This window comes from Hydractinia symbiolongicarpus, chromosome 9 (genome assembly GCF_029227915.1).
Source record: "Hydractinia symbiolongicarpus strain clone_291-10 chromosome 9, HSymV2.1, whole genome shotgun sequence".
Lineage (NCBI taxonomy): Eukaryota > Metazoa > Cnidaria > Hydrozoa > Anthoathecata > Hydractiniidae > Hydractinia > Hydractinia symbiolongicarpus.
In genome coordinates, this window is record NC_079883.1 from 25,496,130 (window position 1) to 25,521,397 (window position 25,268).

Here is a 25,268-nt window from a genome sequence, read left to right on the forward strand (position 1 = left end):
CAAGCAATTGCTCGCGCCCGTGTAGTGCTTGTGCAAATGATCGTTACCCGAGCATTCTATTGCTCGCTTAAATATTAACATTTTGAGATAAGTGTATACGTTTTTCTCAAGAATTGATTGGTCTTTTAAGTGAAACTGAAAAGATATTTCGTGTTATTATTTTCCACCCAGCGTGTGATACGGGCATTGAGGTTAATCTTTGTTGCGCATTTATTTTGCAGTAGAAAAGTGGGGGACGTTTTAATCGTGAACCCCAAACAAGATGATCGAGCGTCTACTGGTATAGCGACTCTCTCAATCTTAACTTCCTTTTCGACATGTCCGAAATAGTATTTAATGTTTATTTTTCAGGTCATCACAAGCAAATAGGAAAAAATATGCTTCGTACAATTAAGTACAATTAAATACAAGTACAATTATTTTGCCAAATGAAGAAATTATCTACAATTAAATCCATGATAAATTGTCTGTTGCGCCTGTAAGTGCAGTTTTGCAGACTTGCGTTACCGTGCTCTGTCGGCGTTCACCTCCGCAATAGTTAAGAACCGCATTGCTGGATTTCTTATGTAAGACCTGGTTACCAACGATGAAGGGGCCGGGAAAAAGAGATTTATGTCTACTTAGTTTTTTAACTAAGTCGTGAATTAGCTAGGATGGTCAGGTTGGCTATGAATAGGCTTGCTTGTGGATTTAAAGGACCAGGACTATTCAATAATTCTGAGATCTAAAAGTGTGCGACCAAGACGGAAATCTATCGGACGTTTTAACCGACGAAAGTTCAAAAAACGAGCTACAGACATGTCCGACCAAACTGGAAATGTGGCGGACGTTTTAATCACCCCCCGAAACAATTTAGGTGTGTGCCAAGGCGCACACCTCTCCTGAAAAAGAGACTAAATGTAAAGTTTTTTAGCGAAATATATGGCGAGTAAAATTGCTCGCGTAGACGCTCTGATGCGAGCAATTAATTGCTTGGGAGGTTATTTGCTCATGGCAAGGCCTGATAATAATAATTTGTCTCACTAAAAAAAGGTAACTAGTACTCAAGGTGAAAAGATAAAAATACTTGCATGTTAAAAATCTTGTTTTCAAAAGTTATGCAGCAAGTTTTTTTTGTGTTGTTTTGAAAACTGTACAGCAAGAATTATTCTTGTGCTGTTTGGAAAGTTATACAGAATATACCTGCGTTGTTTTGAAAGATATACAGCAGGTTATACTTTAGGGTGTTTCAAAATTTATACAGCAAGTTAATATTTTCCCATTTAAAATAATAAACAAAATTTATTTTAATAAAAAAGTTAAGTGTTCTTTTAAGTGTTTTTAGTGTTCTTTGTTTTTTGCGTAATATTTAAGTGCAAAAAAAATTCATGGACTATAGTTTAATTGACAATATTTAAAGTCTTTCGCGACATTAAAATTATTTATTTTCTTCATAATGGAGGAGGGTGTTATGACATGCGTATTTTGCATTGTTTTAATTATTTTTCTAATATCATTGAAAAAGATTTAATGATATAATTATTTTTGCTAAACGATATCGACTAAGAAATTTGAGATTTTAACAAGCAGCATAATTTTAAACATATATTAATTAATCATAACGAAAGAGGGTGTTAACCCTATTCGGTCCGGGGTTTTTCGAACATACTATGACCGGGGGGGGGCAGATTCCGCCCCCCCTCAATAACTTTTCATAGGATTGTTCAAATTGAATCAAACTTGGCACACTTATAGTACGTCATAAAAGGAACAAAATGGCGCCAATAAACTTTTGCTTGCGTCAGCACATTTTCTGTGACGTCATCAGAAGCTTGAAAATTGTCAAAAATGCCACTATCTGCTTAAAATATAATTACTTTCGTTCTAGAGCGAATTTTTACATTCTGTTTGAAGTTTATGAAAGCTAAATAAAAGTGTCTTAAAGCCACCTGACACATATGTTATCAGCCCACTCTGTCTCTTATTGAATTGTGGCAGAAATATTTAAGAACATAAGTCTTTATAAACTCGTTGAAATTATATAGTGCTCTTGCATGAAATATTATTTAAGAGGCTAGGTTATTTTTTGTTGCAGTGTTCATTTACAAAAGAAGTATATAACCCTCCATGCATGGAACCAGCATTATTAATTTCAGAAGGTAATAATTGAATAGAAAGAATCATTGCTCCAAGACTAAATTGTTCAGATTTTGTGTTCTAAAAAAACATTGTCATATTTTTCACCTTCAGAGGCCTGATAACGAGGTTGCTTGCTTTTTTTAACCAGTTTCAATGACAATTATTTCACAAGTACAAAAAAAGAAGAGAAAACAACCAATAAACAAAACAATATTTTAAAGAAATCCTTGGCCCCAGAGCCGTTATTATGGAATGGTCACAATAATTAAAATAGGCAAAATTCCCTGGGACAGGGGTTGCTTTAAAGAAAATCAAATAGACTCATTTTGTGTAAAAATTTAAGGAACTAGAAAATGTAAGCACAAATGAAGACATGTTTCATTTTAGCTCTTGATTTTAATTTTATGAAAAATGAACGCATCTTTATTTTCAAATGCCAGTTTTATTTCTTCTTGTATTACTGCAAATTGGTTTTGGTGAATCTTGTCCTTTTTCTAAGCACACAAATTAAAATTTCATTGTAATATATTTCACTTGAAACATATAATAGAAAAAAATATTTGTCATACGCAAGAGTCATGTATAAATAGAAAAAAATTATTACAGTACAGTAGGGATACCAGTGACAAAACATGTTTGTTGTCCTTACTGGTTTTACAAGAAGAACGGGGTATTTCCTATACCTGTCTTTTGATTGATTGAGATGCTACATTTGTTAATTATGGCTAGTAGTACAATGATCACAAAGTGTATAAAAATAATGTGTCCTGGTCTTTGCAATATGTTTTAGTGTTGCAAGGGGTGAATTTTTAGGTAATAAAGGGGTAAGCTTTCAGAGGATGACAAGGATGCCAAAAACTAACTTGAGTGTGGGTGCATGAATTATATATCTACCTTTAGTCAACTAAAAGTATGGCAAGCCATCCAACAACTGTATCACCCACAGGAAAAAAACTGATTCAAGGTAATGGTGGTTTGCGTATGATCAATATTATTGACGAAGAACGATCTGCATTCGATATTGATGAATGCCAATGGCAAAATGATGGTGAAGTAGGTTCTGTTTGTATGATTATGTGTATCCCTTGTTAAATTATTCAAACATTTTTATGGATTGATTTCAACGTAAGGACGGAATTGCTCTTAAGGGCATATAGTTAACAGTTACAATCCTCACCTGCAATTTAGAAGCATGCGGAAGTCAGTCCAGTTTGCCTTGGGAATTTTTTGCCAAGGTACCCTCTTGGTTAATTTGATTCGTCAACACTTGTGGGCTGTTAAAACAAATTAAACGAAACAAAGCAAATCAGCAAAATAATATTGAATAGAAATGAATAGCTTAGCCAAGTAAGAAAAATGCAACCACCTGCAAAGATATTGTGGAATTAGTTATACCATGCAAACTGTCATATTGTACCATTTTTCCTCCTGTTAAGGCCTAATGCTAAAAACGACTTAACTATTTACCAAGAGCTGCCGGGACAATTTTTTTTGGGCAGCATTTTTTTGCTAAGTTTTTTGTTAAATCGCAAAGGCTGCAGGTATAGCACAAACACTTAAAATTTTGATCATTTTTGCTTCTAAATGTTGTATAATTCATCATTGCTATCTTACGAAAGCTATTGAACAAGGACTATTAAAAAGTCTATCAGTTGTTCTTATAGTCCTTGTTAAACTAAAAAATTATTATTACTAAAAAAAAAATTTTAAAATGCTAAGGCAAAGTCTTTTAATGTCAGGATAATTCAAATTACAAATTTTTTTATCTTGAAAAAAGGCAAATAAATTATAATTCTTTTTTAGCATCTGATTTGCAACAGATGTGGGGCAAAGTTTTCATTTTCAACACGTAGGGTATGTTTCTTTTTAACTTAATAATCTATGAAGCTATGTTTGTATAAACACATCTGTTATTCTACTGATTGACCACGAAACCAACAAATAGTTACTGAGTTTTACTTTAAAGTTTTTGTAGAAAGTCAACTGCTAACTGTTTATTAAACATTTTGATATATTGATATATATAGGATACTACAATAAAAACCACACTATAATTTTCAGCCAAAGGACTAAAACAAACAAAAAACGGTTACAGTCTTTAATAGCCTTGAAGACTTTTATCAATTTTTTTTAATATTTTTTTAGCATCACTGTCGAAGATGTGGAAAAATCTTTTGTGGTTCATGTTGTAAAGAAAAAGTGGTGCTTCCCAGACTTGGATTTGTTGACCCGCAACGTGTATGCATGGATTGCATATCAACTGCAAAAAAAGAAATGGATCTTTATGAAAAGTATATACCCATATTAATTAGAGGTATATACCACTGATTCTTATTATACCATTGATATTACAAAAAATGTTTTCGTCCTTAACAACAATATAGTGCCTCAAACCTGTTAGAAGATCGTGACTTTCCTGGAAAGTTATTTTTCTCAATGTTACTTAAATATGCAGGGAGATAAAAAACACATTATTTGTTTATTTTTTATTTTCCTGCATTATATAAACTACCAGTCAGTGGCATGTGGATAAATCAACTGGTTCGCTTGTTTTTTATATCACAAATTCCATGTGTTTCGCTACTTGAGGTACCATTTTGAGCAGAGTCAGACAGAATATGGCTATTGTTACAACAAGTAACAATGCTCGCTTTATATGCTAGTGTCAGTGCTTCAATCTGTAAAGTTTTTACAAATAAGGGTCAGCTATAATTCTAATCACTCTAAACTCGATACTTGTTCTAAACCCACTATCTATTTTAATCATTCTCTAATTTGTGCTGTAGGAGCAGACTTTGAAATAAACAACGCAAAAGGGGACATTGCTCGTTGTAAGTTAAATTCTCGTACCAACAGGTAGGACATTTTCCATGCTTTGTGCCTGTGCATACATAATGTATCATTTTCATTACTTTAAATCCTTTCATTTCTAGGGACTTGTTGTTCAGTAATCTAAAGGACACTAATGATGTTCCATATGAACCAGTGGAGCTGCAGCATGTTGTTTCTTTCCAATGTTTAACTGATCCTCTAAAACAGACTCAACAAGGTTGGTAAAGTTCTAAGTATATATACTTGTTTTTCTCCAGACACCGTTTTTACTAAGATTTTTTTTATACAAACCAAATTTCCTACGAAAAAATGCTTTCCAAAGTTGAAATAAGAAAAGTCAATATCAAGATCAACAATGTCTCTTAAAACAACAAAATGAATTTGGCATCAAAAGGCTAACTCAAACGTCTTGTCTGCCACATAAATGAAACCGATACTTGGGAATCTGCTTTAAGACAGTTGTCTTCTATCTCGCGTATCTACCATACTCATTTAACACATAAATTTAAAACAAGCATTACACATCCAACACGTCCCACCTCATCAAACCAAATAGCACCTTGCAACCTCACTAAACACACGTAACACGCCCCAACCTCATTAAACACACGCAACACGCCCCAACTGTACTAAACACACGCAGCACCCCCCAATCTCATCAAACACGCCCTCACCTTGCTACACACACATCTTAAACAATGTGATATGTATTTATATAATTTATGTATGTATATTCTTGTATATCTTTACTGAAATGTCTTGTACATAGCAGTGACAATGAATTTATCCGTAAAGCTTTAGCATTTTGAATAAATAAATCAATTATCTTTTTGTTTCTGTTCTTTAATTTTAGGAACTAGCCATCTAGTCGGTGCCATCTTAAACTACTTGTCAGAAGGAGAGTGTAAAGAGTTGAAGTTGAGTGTTGCCAATAATTTGGACAATCGAAAGGAATCTCTTAATTTTTTGCTCACGCTACAAAAGGTCAGTTTAAAGAAAATTTTTCATGTAAAAGTGGCCGCTAAATTAAAATAATTCACCATTTTTTAAAATAACACTTGCGTGGGAGAGCCTTTACAACAACAATTCCCTAATGCAAAACAAACATTGGCAGGGGTTTATTTGGTTACTATAGCAACAATAGCTCTTAAACACAGTGTCTCCGAATACGAAAATCATGCGTGAAAGCAATGCTTTTATTTAAAACCAAAATATGTACGAATAAATGTTTGAGTGTTAGCCCAGAGCGATGGTTAAAACTACAGTTTACAAGCTTGGAGATTAGAACTGAGAAGGGTAACGTAAAAAATTGAATGAAAAGAGCAATGCAAGTAGGAACATAAAAAGCATGTGAATAAACCAGCATGAGGTTCTTATTGACCGAATAAATTTAATCGATTACATTGTTACCATCTTTTATTTTTTAGCGTGGTTGTTATATTACCTTGTCGGCGCAGCATAAGTAAACCCCTCTCCTTCCCCCATGAGACAGTTTTTGAAGATTATTTATTATGTCCTTTTTCTTTTAAACGCGATATTGCATAAGTGAAAAGTGCAAACTAAGTGCGGGTGTGTAGAGTTTCGTAGGGGTGTGTAGAACTGAGTGCGGGTGTGTAAAACTGAGTGCGGGCTTGTAGAACCAAGTGAGGTTATGTAAAGCTAAGTGCGGATGTGTAGAACTGAGTGCGGGTGTGTAGAACTGAGTGCGGGTGTGTAGAACTGAGTGCGGGTGTTTAGAACTGAGTGCGGGTGTGTAGAACTGAGTGCGGGCTTGTAGAACTAAATGAAGTTGTGTCGAGCTATGTGCGGATGTGTAGTACTGAATGCGGGTGTGTAGAACGGAGTGCGGGTGTGTAGAACTGAGTGCGGGTGTGTAGAGCTAAGAAATGTTAAGAGTTAAGTGTTTTATTTATGTCTCAGTTATGACCTTTAAACGAAGCAAACACTCTTTAGATAATGGTTTATTTTATAATAATAATACTTTTAATTTAATTAACTCGAGAGATTTCTTTTCGTTTATGTTTGCTTTTGTTTGTCTGTTTTGTTTCTATGGTAACAATCAATATTTGTTTTTACAGCTGATTTCAAGGTGTTTTGTTATTTACAAATTTTGAAAAGTTTAATATAGGCAAAGTGCGTATACGAAAACATTGAACTGGAAATAAAATGCAATCCCTGAAGCACTGTTGTCAATAATATTTATTATTAATATGAAACTTGGATAATTTTAAATAAGTTTTATTAAGTTTGCTGATCTTTTATCTTCTGTTATAACACGGAAATCAATTTTCATTGCTGGATGTATATTATTCAGTCTGTTTACTAAACATATTATTCAGTCTCCTCACTAAACAACTATAACCAACAAAGCAGGCGATATAATTCCACATGGCTCTTTCACTGGAAGGCTTTCCAAAGGGACGACAGACCAAGCAACAACGACTGGTAAAGTTGAATCTTCTTCAGAGTTGTAATAAACCATACAAAGATTGCGTCCACAATGACTCCTTGGATATTTACGATCGAGTTGAAAAACTGGAGGTATTAAAAACACATGTTCGAGAGGGACGCGTTGGAAAATTGAACGGGCTTCCATCAGACGCGTTTTTGAGGTTGTACGATCGTGCGTATGAATTGTATTCTCTCTCGAAGCATTTAGATAAACAGGAGTTGGAGGAGCATCGTTCCTTTCTTGAGTATGTACAGTTAAATGATATGCGTGGAAGCTCGAGTAACTCATTGAGTTTGTATGACGATTATGAAACGAAACGCGATGTTGTTGCTCCTAAAAAACGTAAAAACGAAACATTTGCTTTTAACGACACTGGTTACGATTCGTTTGATTTAGATGACCAATCTATTTAAAGACGTTTGTTTTTGTGTTGGAACTCTCCAAGTCGAAGTTTCACCTTTACCAGATATTTTATGAGACGTATTTGTTGTGTATACTTTTTGTGTCCCGGAAATAAATACTTTTGCATTTAAATTCTTCTTTTATACTTTTATTTTCTATATGTTGCGCAAATGTTGTTAGTTTTCGGCTTTTAATTTACGAAAAGTTACAATTTTAGCGATCATTGCTACATAGTCGAGTGGCATTCACAGCGGTATGCACAGTTTTAACTCTACAAGGACTCTCTCGCAGAATATTTAACACTTGTCAGTGTTAATCAGCGCTCTTAAAAACGGAGAAATCCCTCGTTACAATTCAGCGTTGGTTTTGAAATAGAAATGCTGAGAATAAGAAAAGTTGTGGTTGTAACTACAAAATTTTATCTCTAGGAGTTCCGTCTCTTTCATATTAAAACTTATAATTTTAGAAAAGTTATTACTAGCTTTAAATTTATAAGATAAACAACCTGATGAAGCAGTAAGTCATAAGTTGAAACCCCTGTCTGAGTGATGCAACAAACGTCAGTGTAGACACATTGGGTTTGCAGGAAAAGTTATCGTGCATGAAAAGTCATAATTTTGTTGTTGTTATTAAGTTATTAATATTTGATTATTTCTTATATTTTTTTATCTCGATAATTTTAGGCAATGAAGATGATTTTCGATTCAAGTTAAAGAGAATTTCGAATTAGATAGTCAAATCGATTTTATGAAGTTGAATAGAATTTATCAAAACGCTTGTTGAGCTCTTTGCTTCGCACATGGAACATGGAATTGTGAATGTGAATGAATTTGCTGATTGGTGAATCAAGGTACATGCACTATATCAATCAATCAAAGGAAGGCATTTTTTGCGATATTTTCATTTTACTGACGGAAAAAATAAATATATTCGCGGGATTAAAATTGTTCGGACTGAAAATAACTAGAAACTGCGGTCTTTTCAAGAGTTTTCTCCTTTTAAAATTTTCTTCTTGTGAGATTTCGTAGTTCTATAAATTGTTGAGCTAAAGCTTTTTAATTTGTGACGATAGTAAAAATCTGTTTTTGTTGCCATTCACTATAATTTAGTTTTTGTATTAAAATTGTATAAAAAGGGGTCTCGTGTAAATCATTTTCATTAAACTGTAGGAATTCCATTTTTCCTGGGCTGCGTTGCGTTTTCCAAAAAGTTACGGGTGACGCCCTAAAATGTATGATGCATATTTTGAAATTTTTTCATTGCAATTATACTGAGTTTGAAAACCAATTTACACTATTTTTATAATTCCAATGAACTTTTAAACGTATTGGCTGCACCTATTCTCCTTTGCTGCACATAGCCATTTAGTTTTAAGACAGAGACAAATATACGAACTAATACAAAGTTAGATGTAGTTAAAGAAATTTTAGGTTTTAGGTGCTCTGAAGTTTCCTCTGAATAAGAGGGTGGGGTAACCGGTAACCGAGCTAAATAAGTTGTAGTTATAAGATTTTTTGTATTAATGTTTTTCACGATTACTTTATGTATATATGCGCTGCTGTATTAATATATACGATGTTTTATACAATGAGATGTTTTTTAGCAGAATGTTACGTTATTAGATGAGTGATAATTTTGACTTTGTTGTATAAGACTACCTTGTTTCCACTTCTCTAGAGATTCTTGTCTTTTAGCAGAATGAAATACTATTGTCTCTTTGCGTCCCGTTAAATAAAACTACAAGGGGCTGGACGAGGTTGATGATTTAAAACCAAGTTTTCTCGGCATTATCTTTGAATAAGGGAAGTTTAAAAAAAGTGATTTTTCATGGTTAAAATCGGCATGATTGAAACGTCTAGTAACAACGAACTCTAAAATTTCAATGATTGTCTAGGTTCAGAATAAGTGGGAAAAAAAGCGTAGATTTTACGTAAAAATTTAGTATTTTCTATAAATATGAAACTTTATTACATAATGGTTAATATTCGTCTGTTGTAAATAAATTTAATTTCCAATACAGCTTTCCAGAATTCGTTTGACCCGATACACTTTCAAATGATTTTCCTTTTCGTTTTCGCTCAGTCGAATTGAGATGGCAATTTATATATAATTAGAATCTAAGTTCAAGTATGTTTGCCAGTACAAGCCAGTGGTTAAAAACAGGAATTCTGGAAAGGCGTAGAATAATTAATTAAATAAATTTTTAAACATTTCTTTTTAATGTTTTCTCTCTCTTGGCTTCGATCTAGAAATTCGCGTGTATGTAGCCAAAGCTTGCTTTCTACTTTTACTGTCTTTTTTCCGAGTGGACTTTATGCGGGCGCTTGTTTTCGTTTTTGTTCTTTTCACGGTTCATATGGAGGTGGTGCGCCTGCTTCAGAGGGCGGTGGTCTAAAATCTTCACCGCCAAAAAACATCATGCGATTACCAAAATAAGGTGGAGGTGGATCAAGGTTTAGTTCAGCCTAAAAAAAATAAACATTGGATATGATTTCTTTGTGCGCAAACGTGAAGAGAACGAATTTAGAAGACAAAGACATAATAAATAGGTAAAGAACGGAGTTAATCCGATAATCCGTATTTATAAAAGATGGGCGAATGCCTAGAAACTTTACGCAAGCTTTAAATGATTTGATTTTTTTACAACGCGGCGCAAAAGAGTAACGTAAGAAAGATGACAATAAGGGAGCAACCTCATTTCCAGGACATCTTGTTTTTTTGCTTTTTGATACAAGTGCCCTTGGATGTTGACAAAGCGTGCGTAAAAAAGTACATAAGCTGAGGGATCTCTTAGTATACTTTTGAACTGACCTCCTGTCTTCTTCTTGATCGCCGTGACAGTGTGGTGCACCTTCCCTCCTTAGCTGACCAAGCAGCTGCCGCCGTTACTCCACTATCTAACATCAGTAAAATATTTAATCCCATCGTAACACAAACATAATACATCCTTGTAGATTTCGACGGGACTTTTAACAGTTGAAAAAACAACCATATGCTTGTTGATATCGCTGTCAAACAGACGAAACACGATACGTATATCAGCGCGGAAACCTAGAAAAGAAAATGAAACATCGGTTGTTTTTCTAAGGACGAAATTCTCTACATGCTTTTTTTTAATCAGTATAAAAGTTCAAATTTTTTTAAGTTTGGATCTTTGTTTTTTTCTGGCATTGGGTCCAGGACCGGTTCGATGTCAAAGGCGCTGGGGACACAAAGTATTGTGAACAAATTATTCTTTCTGGCTACTTAAACTTAGGAAAAAATATCCTTAGCACACGTTGAAACATATCATACGTCATTAAATGACAATGAATGAGTTAAGTAGAAAACTGTGGAAAATAACCATTTATGATCATGATGATAACTTTAAGTGATATAGCTGATTCGTTATCATTCCACATCCGTTTCTTCATTCTTCACAGAGAATGTTTCACTCTGATCAGATCTCCGATCATACGAAAATAATCGGTGTAAATTTAATGCATAAATTAGGTCTTTCTCAATATAAATTGTAGTAACTTTGTATTTTTGTCACTCGGACGTATTTTGGGTAAATAAAAAAACAGTTGCTAAAATACAACCTCGATCCCAGGACCTGTGTCTCTTTTTGCATATCGGACAGCAAGCGCAGCGCTGATGAGAGACAAAAGCCCTGGGAACGACGTTAGCTAAAATACTACAAAATAAAAACATACCCATTGTTTATGAAAATGTCTTGGTGTAACCACAGCTAAATAGGCGTTGAAGAAACACTAAAAAAATTGAAAAAATACGTCATAATAAAACTGTTACCACAGACTGGGAGGATATAATGGACCAAACAATAAAAATAAATTACAGAGAACACGATATTGTCAAAATACGTATCCCAGGTTCCTAAAAAATACAACAGAAGATTTTAAATGTAAAGTATGTAACAACATTTGGACTTACAAGTCCTGCTAACCAAAATGGCGCCCCTGCTGTTCTTTCAACCGATGACTTCGTAGCAATAAGAGCCCAAGCTCCTAACGTCAGAAACAGTAAGCCGAAAATAAGTTGAAATACTCCTAAACCTGTGATGAATATCTGACGACGATCTGGCTTCATGCTAGAAATAAAAAAACACGATGCGTCCGTTAAAAGTTTTATTCCTTTTTTATTAAACTCCTCTACTTGTGGCAAAAGCGGTTCGCTTCGATTCACCACGTGGTGCTGCTGTTCTCCATCGTTGTGATAACATCAGAGCGTGTTTATTTCAGTAGTTACATAACATGGTTTAAAGAGCGGGGGAGAGTTAATTACTGTTTTTAACCTCACCTGGCACAAATGCTACCACATGATGTTACAAACTGATAAGAAGGTGATTCGACACATATGTTTAATAACCTTATGTAATGTTAATTTTTTTAAAATATTTCATATTGCTGTGTTAAAGGTGACTAACAAGCTGATGGTTCGTCCTCAGGATATCCGTGCAAGATTACTTTAGACAATTTTTTTTCGCCCCCAGGGTCTCTTGGCCCCTGAGCTGTTTTATGTCAAAGTCATCAATAAGGAAAAATGCCCTGGAAAGGAGTTTCAGAACAAATAGGTCATGCTAGGTATCATAAATAATACAATATTAAAGACAGGCACTGGGTTACAACTTTGTACTTAGACCTTTTTCAATTATTTATCTGTTACAACCTGGATTTTATTATCCTATTCTATAGATTACATGTTTTAAGACTATGGCGTTCAAAGCACAGAGATTTCTAGCATTCTAGTTAACAGGGTTTTATGTGATCTTACGCAAAAAGCCTACAAATAAATTTGTTTGATAACGTAGCGCAATGCACGGAGGTATACAAGACATGCGCAATGGTAACTAAAAATTGTCTTAATGGTACAGTGTATCTCCTATTTTTAAAAACGAAAAATCACAAACAGCCTTCTCGACGTCATCGATTGTCAATCACATCGCGCATGTTAACGAACATTAAGACACGTGATTATTTAATTATAGTTTTTAAAAGATAATTTCGCTATTTATATTCTTTTGTGAGAAAGAAAAAATTTGTATGAGAAATTTAATTACGGATAACGTTTGTTTATTTTTGTCGGTTCACAATTAATACGCGGCGTCAGAAATAATATAATACTTGCTAAACACGTGAAATAAAGAATGATACCAAAAGATCGAAGGAAAAGAGGAAAAAATGCCGAAATGAGAAAAAACAGGTAATATCGGCAAAAAGGTGTGTTAAAAAATGTTCTGTAAATCATTCATCTAAAGTAAAGATTTACGAGATGCATAAGACCACGCGACAATTCAATTCCACAGAATTTCTTAATCTCACCCTCAAGGCTCTATGAAGATTGGCGCGATATAGCCATGAAACAACATGAGACAATGGAAGGTCATAATAGATGTATCACAAATTTAAATTTCTAATTTAAATTTTGGTATGCTTTTCACCCTCGTCCCAGGATTTTTTGCCTTTTTTTAATATGAGAGAGGACGGCGTATTTTTTGCAGTCATTTCTCATATCAAAAAGGCAAAAAACCCTGGGGACGAGGGTGATACGCTTTGGTAATGCAACGGCGTTTTGGCAAACGGGAATCAGTTAGAAAGAGAACACAGTTAAGATTTGTGACAACCAGGCTTGTCAAAACCGCTAGCAAAATAGCGCTTGTGTTTTTCTAGTATACTTTTTTTGTAAAATTTAAATTCCCTCGCTAATATACCTAAGCTATTTCCGTATTTTCGGCCAATTACGAACGCATTATACATTATACGTGTTTATAGTAAAGCCAGTGATTGAATGAATAACAGAACAAACTTCGAGAGCGCCAAAACGACGACAATTTAACGTAACGACATCGGATAACAGCATATAAATTTCTCCTTACCGTGGCTGTGGATTGACAACATATCGTTGAAAAGTGACATTTTGCTGGTGAAACGAAACACAGCTGATCGGTACGACAGACATTTTTATTTAATCGAGTGTGTTGTTCTTTGCAAAATATAAAAATGAGAGCAGAGATATTTCCTTAGGTTTCATAGACCTGGCTACCAACCATTATCTGAGTGTGATATGGATTCCGTGTTTCCCGTTACACTGTTTATACGAACATTGTGTAAACAAAGTTAGTGACGATAAAATTTTAACACTTACTTGAGAAAGTAAATAAAAGACGATTCTATTGAGACGTCACATTTTTCTAGTGAGAATCAACGTTTGAAATTTGAGGATAAATGTCCGTGTCCTGTACTTACTTCTTGGCGGGAAAATCAAGGAGATAAGATTGGTCGCATTTAATTTCACTCTCACAATCATTTTTCTTTAAAAACTGCTTGAACGTTAACTGCTTTCACCATTTTAAAAGCATAAGTTTATAAAGGCTGAGATGCTTAAAAATTTAGGTATACAAAAAGCATATTTTAAGGATGGATTAGAAATAAACATTATTATAGAACATATAAAATTATGCAAGCATAACCCAAACTCGTCCCCAGCGCCTTTTGTCTTTTTTTTTTTACTTTTCGTCTCGCCGTTCAGTAAAAAAAAAGAGACAAAAGGCGCTGGGGACGAGTTTGAGCATAACCGTTGTACAGAACGGTGACATAAAAATTATCCCTTGAAATAATTGCCGGACAATTCCTAACCAGGATAACTCTCCCCTAAGACAATTCCTTCCTGGATAATTTCCCCTGTATAATTGACCCTAGAACCGTACAGAACCTTGGCGAAAAGGATAAAACAAAACACATAAAAACATAAAAAACATCAATGCCTTCTTCATACATATTTTCAAACATATTTTTAAATAGATCTGGCATGTCAAATTTTCTTAATTTTCTGATACCATTTCAACGGACCTATAAATAGGAATAGAGAATAGATATAAACATAATATAATTATTATTAAGGCTAAAGAAAAAGTGCACGAAAAGTCGGTTAACACATTCTACTAGAAGAGCCAAATGTCTCAACTTGTCCTTCGGGATTATCGTCTTCATTGCCTATAGTTAAGTAAATCAACGGTAAATATCGTGATTTTTCACATGTCATTAAATTTATAATCAAAATTCTTGACAAATAATTAGTTAAATAAAAAAATAAGAAAATCTACATAAATTAGCAAATGTAATTATCGACTTTTCTTTACTACACAACCGCATTTTCCACCTTTACACAGTGCGCCATTAAATAAATTGCACAATATACAGATTTTTTATAACTATTCATGTTAACAATGCATCACTTTTTTAGGAGTTATGCTCCCAGTCGAAAAGTCCCACGTGATACCTTTTAGCCAATTACAGGTCAGCATTCTTCAAAAATCTAAAATAAATTTTTAGAAAATCTGTTTCTTAAACTTGATATAGTGTCTAGTTCTACGTTTCACTAATTTATATATTAAGCTCAAATTCAACCGCGAAAATTCGAATTTGAAAGTTATACCACGTGACAAACCGACCAACCTGGAGCATATATAAAACAAAAAATATTATCCCGTTAACATACTGTTCAATAGTAATATCATCTCTTTCTGATGTCATCATATAAACTGCAGTGTATCTTCTTCTGTTGATGCGAGGTCTTCGATTAAAATATTTCATCATTTAGCAACAAACTCTTTGAAGCACAATCAAGAAGAATCTTCGAAAGAAGAAATGTTTAACTCACTCGCTTTTTGTGTAAAAAACGTAGATGTGAACTCCTTATTGTTCACAATTACCTTGTTGTTTCACACCGGTGGCGAAACGTCGTTAACACTTTGGCGCATACGTCGTCTGGTGTTATATTTTTAACAAAACACCAAAAAGTATACGCCATGTAGAAGTTCAAATAAACGCACCTGAGGTTTTATTTAAACTTTCAACATTATTTTGGTCGTTATTGCGAATAGCTTATTTAAAGGGGCGTTTTTAGAAAGTATGATTATATTCGACAACATTAGCAAACCAGAAGTAACTTTTAGAGAATTTTTTTTTACTTGCGTTTCTACAGTTAGGTTGAGATACGATAACAAAAACAAAAGAAAATTTAAGTATTGATCAATACATGGATCAGTTAACTTTTTGTTCGTGTAAATGTTTGTTGCGTTTAGCACCTGTGTTCTACCGCACTGAATTACTTACTGCACTGAAGTTGTGCTTTAGGATTATTATAATGAAATTATTTACCCAGGATGACCTCTTCATTGCTATCAACGAGGGCCTTGCGAAGGGGTCCTAGTGTTGAAATGTAAACTTTATATATTTGCAGAGTTGCTTCGACTGCTCCAATAACTTTATGACTCTATGACTCTAAAATTTACAAGACGTTCTCCTATTTATATATTAAAGATAAGATACTTTAGAATGTTCTAGTATATTCCAGATGTTCTATATTTACTATTAGTAGTTTCTAGTATAGTTATCTTATTTCTGGAATATTCTCCAATGTCCCTTATATTTCTAGATAGTACACAAGGTTCTAGAATGTTCTTGCGGCAAGAGTGCCTATTTTCAACACTCCTCCTCACTCGCAGTCCGTAAGGTTCTTCAATCCGATCATCGTTCGCAACTTATCAAACTGTACTCGTCCGATTCCTTTCGTCATTATATCTGCGATCATATCTCCAATCATCTTGATAAATTCATCAAAACGTTTTTGATTGTTTCCGGCCAGTATGATATCATCAACATATACAGCGATTATGAATGTTTCTTCATCTGTTTCAAGCGTGTATATACAAGGATCGTTGTTTGATTGTTTGAAGCCCATACTCTTTAGATGTTTGTCAAGTGCTTCGTTCCAACATCTAGATGATTGCTTCAATCCATAGATACTTTTCTTGAGTTTACAAACCAAGTGTTCCTTTCCTAGAATTTCAAATCCCTCTGGTTGTTTCATATATATGGTTTCGTTAAGTTCACCGTTCAAAAATGCAGTTCCAACGTCGAGTTGATGTAGGAGAAGTTCTTTCTTGACTGCCAATCCAATCAACGTTCGTATTGATTCGAATCTAACTACCGGAGAAGTTGTTTCGTCATAATCTTCTCCATATCTTTGATTGTATCCTTGTGCAACCAATCTTGCTTTGTATCGTTCCACATTCCCATCAGAGTCTTGTTTCTTTTTGTATACCCATTTGTTGCCAACAACTTTTCTGTTTGGAGGTAATTCAGTCAACTCCCATACTTCGTTTTTGTGTAGAGAATCCAATTCGGCTTCCATTGCTTGCATCCACTTGTCTGCATCATGTCCTTTGATTGCTTTAGAAAATGTATTTGGATCTTCTTCTTGAGTGATGTATACCCATTCTCCGTAACGATCAGGAGGCCGTCGTTCTCTTACTTGTCGCTCTTGCTCCTCCTGTATTTGATTATCTGTGTTTTCTTCACGAGGTTGTAATTCGATCTCTACTTTTGGTTCGTCTATGTCACGGTCGTCTTTCAATTCACCACAGATTTCATTGAATGTCACATTTCGGCTGTAAAAGACTCTCTTCTTGTCGTTGTCTAATAGACGATATCCCTTGATTCCATCACCGTATCCAAGAAATACACTCTTCTTGGTTTTTGAATCAAGTTTCTTTCTTTCATCTTTTGGTACGTGAACATACGCATCACATCCGAAAATTCGTAGATTTTCGACATTTGGTTTCTTTCCAGTTAATACTTCAAAGGGTGTCTTCCCTTTAACTGCTGTCATTGGACATCGGTTACGAAGGTACGTTGCTGTAGCCAAGGCTTCGGCCCAAAATCGTTTTGGTAACTTTGAATCTGCTAACATTGATCTTACAGATTCCATGAGTGTTCTGTTCATCCTCTCTGCAACTCCATTTTGTTGCGGTGTTTTCGGAATTGTCAACTCATGATGAATACCTTCTTTCTTCAAATAGTCTTCGAACTATTTGGATGTATATTCTCCACCATTGTCAGTTCTAAACGTTTTTATCTGAATTCCAGTCGATTTTTCCACAGTTGCTTTCCATTCTTTAAAATTCTCAAACACTTCACTTTTGTGTTTCATGACATATACCCATACGTATCTTGATTTATCGTCAATGAATGTAACAAAATATTCTGCACCACTAAGTGATTTTGTTTCTATCTTTCCACAAACGTCGCTATGGATTATACCAAGGAGATTTTTCGATCGATCTCCTCCTGTCTTCGGAAACGGTATTTTGCTTTGTTTCCCATCAATGCACGGTTCACAAAATGTCGGTTTCTTTGTTGCATCATAATCAAACCCTTTAACAAGTTTGTCCCTTGCCAATCGTTTAAGATTCTGCACACCGAGATGACCGTATCTTCTATGCCAAATTTCTTCCTTTGTTGTAGCGTTATTATCACATTTCATAACTGTGTGATTCTTCTTATTTCTCAATCCATTACAGTTGAGATGGTAAAGGTTGCCATGCTTTGTTGCTGTACCAATGATTCCGTGTTTCGCATCCACGATGTCACATTTGAAATCTTCAAACTGAAACTTCTTTCCATTTGTTGCAGCTTTTGATACACTAAGTAAATTGTACGAAAGTTGTGGTACAAATAAGACATCAGATAACTTGCATACAACGTTTCTGTTTTCTGAAATGTTCATTTCCAAGGTTACTGTTCCTTTTCCAATTGCTTGTACTGAATATCCATCACCGACAGTGATATCTTGTGATATTTCAAGTGACGAAATTTCTTCGAACAATTCCTCTTCGTTACACATGTGACATGTTGCGCCTGAATCAACTATCCAGTTACTTTTTCCTTTGACTGCCAAAGTATTTTCAGCAACTAAACTGATGATTTCTTCGTCATCATCTTCTTCTTCTTCAGCCGTACACACATTTTGCGGCTTCATTCGATTTTTACCGTACGTCGAAGGAGTCTGTCTCTCGAACTTCTTCGTTAATTCTTTGCAATATCGTTTCACATGACCAATCTTTCCACAGTGATAACATCTGGGTCCCTTTCTTGGCTTTCCATGATTCGATGTCATTGCTTTGACATTCGTTTCCAAAGTGTCCTTATCTTTCCGCTTGCTTTCCTCGTGTAACAATCGTTCAGTTACGACTTCAAGCTTCGGTACTTCAGCACTAGCCTCCAGAGCTGTAACTAGCATATCATACGAGTCTGGTAAGCTTGCTAACAAATGAACAACTTTACTTTCATCATCCAACGGGTCTCCAATAATTGCAAGTTCATCGAAAACTTCTGTCAAAGCTTTAACGTGCTTTTGAACAGATTGCTCATCTTTCAACTTCAAGTCATACAACTTCCTGCGTAGTGTCAATTTATTACTCCATGTCTTCTTTTGGAACTGGTCTGCCAACTTCTTCCAAACCTCAGTAGGATCTTCTGGATCTGGTCCAAGCAGGTATAACAGCGTTGGTTCCACCGACAAAACAATCGTTGCTAACGCACGATCTCTACGCAAATTAAATTTCGGAATTTCTCTCTCTTCAGTTGGAGCATTTTCTCTTCCATCAACAATTCCCCAAAGTCCATCTTTGATTAACGCCATTCTACACTGTACCTTCCAGGTAGCATAGTTTGTTCCATTCAATGGTTTTATCAATACTTTGGTGCTTTCCATCGCCATTTGTTCCGTATTCAACTAATCCGGATAATCCGTTTCAGGTTTCCACAATACGATTTTTCGTGCGAACTTTACACCAATCCAAACCAAAATCAAAACAAACTCGTCGGACACACAAGATGGCTTCTTCTTCTTGAATATTATTTCTGTAAATATTCAATCTTCTTGGGCATAGACTGGGCCCATAACCTGTTGAAATGTAAACTTTATATATTTGCAGAGTTGCTTCGACTGCTCCAATAACTTTATGACTCTATGACTCTAAAATTTACAAGACGTTCTCCTATTTATATATTAAAGATAAGATACTTTAGAATGTTCTAGTATATTCCAGATGTTCTATATTTACTATTAGTAGTTTCTAGTATAGTTATCTTATTTCTGGAATATTCTCCAATGTCCCTTATATTTCTAGATAGTACACAAGGTTCTAGAATGTTCTTGCGGCAAGAGTGCCTATTTTCAACACCTAGTGCATTTAAAGCTCCCATTTAAGCTACGAAAGTCGTGCAAGTACAGCAATCGCACAACTAGACAACCGCCTAAGATACCAATCCTATTCTCATGCTGAGCGCTAAGCAGAAAGGATAGATTCACCCTTTTCTAGTATCTTTAAATATGTAACACAGGCATCTTCGTTCCCAGAGTTTGTTCAATGTCCTGATGTCCAAGCCGCTTGCGCTTACCCGCCCTCAATGTCAAAAAGGCAAGAACCCCTTAGGGACGAGGTTGACACAGGAGGTAGATAGTATAAATTTTGGCAAAGAAGTCAGATTAATCAGTAATTGTGTTGAAAGGAGGTTTTAAAAAACAATTTTTAATCAAATACAAATAAACAAAAAAATCAATCACACTTTTGTCTTCATATTTTCGCTTGCTAACAGGTAACTTTACCGATAATTAGACAATTTTTTCCGCGAAAATTTTTTAAAATTCGCATAAACTTCTTTTCCTGAAATGAAGAAAAAGAAATATGGAAAATAATTCGCGAATTATATTTTCCTTACACGTATTTTATAAGAATATTGTTTATAATATTTTCGGGCTGTCTAAAAATAGATAACATCAGTGTGCTGCTAAAAATGTGTTATTACCCAGTCATATACTTTGACAACTTTTTGTAATAACAGCGTCAACAAAGGTGTCCTCCACGCACCTGTCAATGTTCACATTTTAAGAGCATTCGCGACAACAATTTTACCTGCAACAAGATCTTGTATCGCCATCCCATTCGACTTGAACACTCTCATTCTGTCAAAATCAACCTTTAACTTTCTATTTATAACATCTCCTAACTCACCGTCGATCTTTGCTTTGCTTAATATTATATCCCCCGCAGATGCATACGAACCTTCTGCTGTGTCAGCAATTATTTGACTGCAATGCATAATACCATCGTCCACCTCTCGAGTTGTTGGTAAGGGAGCACCAACTATATTTACCAGAGCATTTTGTTTCACCCACTCTCTGGATAAAACAGGTGTTGCTGACATTGTCACCGTAACAATGACGTCCGCATTTTTGACAGCACTCTCAGCTGACTCACAAGCTGTGACGTTCCATAATTCAGCAAACGCTTCCCTTCGTTCTTTAGAGCGACTATATACTCGTATTTCTTTAAAGTTTCTGATTTTTCGTAGAAGTTTAATGTGACTTGCGGCTTGATGGCCTGTACCAATAATCGCTAATATATCATCACCTTCTCTAGAAAGATGTTTGACAGCAACAGCAGTAGCTGCAGCCGTTCTCATATCTGTAATTGCTACGCCATCTAGTACACCTTGCAGTGAACCGGTATCAGAGTCAAACACTACTACCACAGCTTGATGCGTTGGTCTATTATTCTTCTCTTCATTTCCAGGATAATATGTCAGAAGTTTCGTTGCCATTGTTTTATCTGGCAGTGAGTAAACAGGTTTCACTAGAAAAAAGTTCTTTTGTGAGACCGGAATCACCATTCGTTGTGGTTGCGACACACCTTCCTGTTTGGTCGTGAATTGGACGAAACTGTTTTCAATTCCATCTATTAATTCTTGTAACGGCAGATTTTGTTCAACCTCTTGCGGGTTTAAGAAAAGTGCTTGCCCATGACTAGCCATAACTATAACACAAATAAAACATATCATCTGCTTCTTTATAAGGTTATAGTAAGAGATGTGATTCTGCGTTTTACCCTTCTTTTCTTCTTCAAGTCTATCGAGACGAGTTTTAGTGAAGTTACAGTAAAATTAAGCCTTAACTGGATAAAAGTATAAACTGAGTAAAATAAGCTCACACATGGTGTTGTAAAAGGAATGTGTAAATGTAGGACGAACACAGTTAAAATGAACAAGAATTATGAGAAAAAAAAACAAAAAAAAAAACAAATCAAAAAGCAGGTATACCAATAATTGATTGAAACTTGATGGATATTTAAACATCAAGAAGTCAAAAACAACGTTTCGGCAACGTTTTCGACGTTCGGCACACCCATTATCAAGTCTATTGTACCACTGGTTTACAGCGGAATATATATGTTACAAAATGTTTTTATATAATTAATATAAAACGCTAAATAAATACAATGGAACTGATCTAATATTAATATTCGGGCGTAATTCTGGTCCGGAATACTGATTGAGCTGGATTTTGATAACTTAAGTTTTTGAATAAATAACAACTCTCGTCCCCAGGCATTTTTGCCTTTTCGAAATATAATGGTGACGACGAAAAGAAAGTTACGAAAAGAAAGTTTGAAATCACATGCAAAGAAGTGTTCAGTGCAGAAGAGAAGTGTCGTAATACAGAAGAAAACTGTTTGGGCGGGGCCATCGTAAAAACTGCTGTTGTTTTCCCGAAATCGATTGGGCGATATTTTCTCTAACATCATGGAAACAAGGCCCGTACTGACAAGTTTTTATAATAGCCCCGGTTTGTGCTTCATGTAAACAGACAAATTTAGTGAAGTAGCTAGCTACCTAATTACCTAAATATTTTAAAAATACCGTATTTGCGTATATAAAAAAAAATTCGAGAAATTTCACTTTCGTAAAAATTAAGGTAAAAGGCTAGGTGCGCACAAAAATTGATTATAAAAGAGCTGTCCTTCGGAAACCAGCTAATACAAAATAGACGTCGATGAAAGAGATGAGTAAAAATAAATCTAGTTGAGAAACTTGTAAGAGAAAATAACATCATTACGGTATTCAAAAAATATTCACCTTGTTATTCTATATGTACAAAATTTATTTTCAACACTTTTGTATCTTTCATACATCCGTATTTTAAAGTTGTTGTTTAGACGAATGTGGATGTTTTCTGTACAAATATTTTTTTACCTTTGATCGATCTATGTTTATATTGATGACGAGCACATGGCCTAGCAGGGGTGCCAAAAGAAAAAAAATAGCATAACCATGGACTTTGTGTGGCAAACAAAATTCGACAATTTTAAGTGACAAGAACGGTTTGTTAGAGGAAAATAATGTAAACCTGAATAGTTCACGCACGTGGCTTCTTAATAGATCACAGATCATTTTAAAGTGCACGTATAAATGAAAGTAACTCTCCCCTGTTTCTTTCACTTGAGATTATATTTTAATGTTATTATAAGTGTATCTTAGCCTTCTAATAGATCACACATCATGTGATCGGCACGTGAGAAGAAACAAAACGCATGTGCATTTATTTTTTGCTTGTTGCGGATAGCGAAAATTGTTCAAGCCACTTAGGCTTCTTGAAACTAGGGTTACTTAGCACAAGCAAGTGCCTTAACATATCTGTTTCGGTTCATGAAAACGAGGTTCAAGACTTCACCACAAGAAAAGATTTTAACTTTATAGTCAAGTTTTATTTCCATATTTTCTAAAATGATGAATACAGATAAAATCGAACAGGTTAGTATTGGTAAGGGTAAAAACGAAAATATCTCGTGTTTTAGAGTATGCAGCTTTTGTTCTCATTGCCTTTTATGTTTTTCACGATGACAAAAATGAGTATACAACAGCTCATGATCATTCATACAGTCAGGGTAAACACATAATTAGGCGACGGTAGGCTAATTAGGGCATACCACCTATTTAGGCGACTCATTGTAGCCTAGTTAGGCCATATGTAACCTAGTTAAAACATTACAATATTTGATGGCATTTCACACATTCCTAAGAAAAAATCGCAAAAAAACTTAGTTCAGAATGGATAGTCTACGCGACCATGATTCCAAAATTGTCACTCGTGCCTAGATATGTTTGCGCGCAACTAAAAATTATGTTAAAATGAAATATATAACCTAATTAGGTTAAGTGTCGCCTATTTAGGTGAACACTGCCACGTTTTCGTCCGCCATATTTTTCCCTGCGGCGTGAATGGTTGAAATCCATTATTTAAAACAACAAATAGTGCCACACAAGGTTTGGGTCATGTTACCAATGCGCGATGCAAATAATACGATAATTGGTCAAAATTATCTGCAAAGTTGACAGATTTGATTCACATAAATATTGTATTGCGAAACGCAATGATTTCCACGTATTTACAACAGAAAGTTTATGTTCGCGTAGTTAGACTACGGGTAGCCTAATTAAACTACATCACGTCGCCTAACTAAACGACTCGCCTAATTAGGTCATGCCGCCTAATTAGGTGTTTACCCTGACTGTCATATGCCAAGTTCCATTCAACACAAAATTCCTTAGTCAATATATGTATACTTCAGGAGAAAAGAAAATGACATCAAGCAACTTTCCAATAATATTGTTGTGCTAAAAAATGGATCTTAACAAGGAAGTCAATTCATACCAGAGCAAAGCATCATGAGTCACTGTTATCAGCTTTGTTACAAGCTCGTGAGCTTGTATTAAAACGCAAATGTGTCCTACAAGAATGGAAATTTTTGCCTCTCTGAGCACCGACACGGGAGTCGTCGTGTGTTCGATTCTCATCTTGGTAACTATTTTTTCTTTTTTCTTTTTTAAAAAGATAAGACAAGTGTTCAAAACACTTGTTTAACTAACTAGTAAATAAAGGTGTTTCCACCAAACTTTTTAAAAGTGAATGTAGGCAGAATTAACTGAATTAATGAATTTCGCAAATTTTGGGGTTTGTGGGTTTGTGGTCTTTCTTCTTCCTGTCAGTCGGTTCACCCAAGACGGACCCATCGAAAATTAAAAGTTCGAGGAATTCTCCGTTCAGGAAGGTCTCACAAATCAATTTTGAAAAATAAGTGTGTAACAAATATTATTGCGTATCTGAATAGTAAAATATGTCGTGTCTAACTTCGTAACAAAAATCCCAATTTGATAGACAGCTTTTTGTAAACATTATTCGCGAGGTTGTTTGCGTATATCATACGTCTTGTTATACTTCAAACCAAAATTGTGTCGTATATCCACTATTCTTGCTTTCGTAATGTTTTTCTTTGTTGCTCTCCGATTGGGGAACAAAGTGGACTTTTCACGGTCAAACCTTCACAATAGCAACCTCAATTAAACAGTATTTACAAGCAAAGCGGCGTTAAAATGTAGCAAAATGGCAAAAATGAAGCAGTATCTAAAACATATTAAAGATTTGACCAAAAAAAAAGAATTCCTTGAAAAATCCAGTATTGCAGTTATAAAGGTTTCACCACAAAAACATTATGATTACGGCATTTGTACACCATTTCATAATGGCTGCTTAACCTGAATACTGGCGCGTGATTGGTCCAACCAGTGTTATGACGCAAATCCGATGGTTTTTATGTTGCACTATCATATTGAGCCACCACCAGTTATTTGTGAATATGTAATATGGGAAAAAGCTTAATAAGTTTAATAAATAAGATAATTTTTTTTTATTTATTTTTTAATAAGTTGATGTCTGCACAAAAAAGTTATTAAGGCCAAGTGGCTATCTTTATTTCTTTTCAGACTTTTCTAGCATACGTGGA

At 34.8% G+C, this 25,268-nt stretch overlaps 3 protein-coding genes across 6 annotated transcripts in view; 2 read left to right on the top strand and 1 right to left on the bottom strand.

Annotated features, from left to right (window-relative positions):
* The window catches only part of LOC130656593 (pinin-like), a 69,514-nt gene that overhangs the window by 14,143 nt on the left and 30,103 nt on the right, over window positions 1-25,268 (top strand). The gene's annotated exons all lie outside the window — the stretch shown is intronic.
* Window positions 2,985-10,025, top strand: LOC130656598 (zinc finger FYVE domain-containing protein 21-like). Its single transcript, XM_057459490.1, has 7 exons — window positions 2,985-3,171; window positions 3,922-3,972; window positions 4,264-4,432; window positions 4,905-4,974; window positions 5,052-5,167; window positions 5,804-5,934; window positions 8,488-10,025. The coding sequence occupies exons 1-7, from the start codon at window positions 3,031-3,033 to the stop codon at window positions 8,515-8,517; spliced, it is 708 nt and encodes a 235-aa protein (XP_057315473.1). The 5' UTR covers window positions 2,985-3,030; the 3' UTR covers window positions 8,518-10,025.
* LOC130656597 (ketimine reductase mu-crystallin-like) lies at window positions 9,906-22,675 on the bottom strand. Of its 4 annotated transcripts, none has more exons than XM_057459489.1 (5): window positions 22,564-22,647; window positions 11,738-11,894; window positions 11,500-11,556; window positions 10,616-10,855; window positions 9,906-10,269 (listed from the first exon to the last, which is right to left on the bottom strand). In XM_057459489.1, exons 1-5 carry the CDS (start codon window positions 22,617-22,619, stop codon window positions 10,150-10,152), a joined length of 630 nt encoding a protein of 209 aa, XP_057315472.1. In that variant the 5' UTR covers window positions 22,620-22,647; the 3' UTR covers window positions 9,906-10,149. The 4 variants fall into 4 exon arrangements, with proteins under 4 accessions (XP_057315472.1, XP_057315471.1, XP_057315469.1 ...); XM_057459488.1 differs by lacking the exon at window positions 22,564-22,647 and adding an exon at window positions 13,680-14,281 and having other exon boundaries at window positions 9,909-10,269; XM_057459486.1 differs by lacking the exons at window positions 9,906-10,269; window positions 10,616-10,855; window positions 11,500-11,556; window positions 11,738-11,894 and adding an exon at window positions 20,336-21,464 and having other exon boundaries at window positions 22,564-22,675.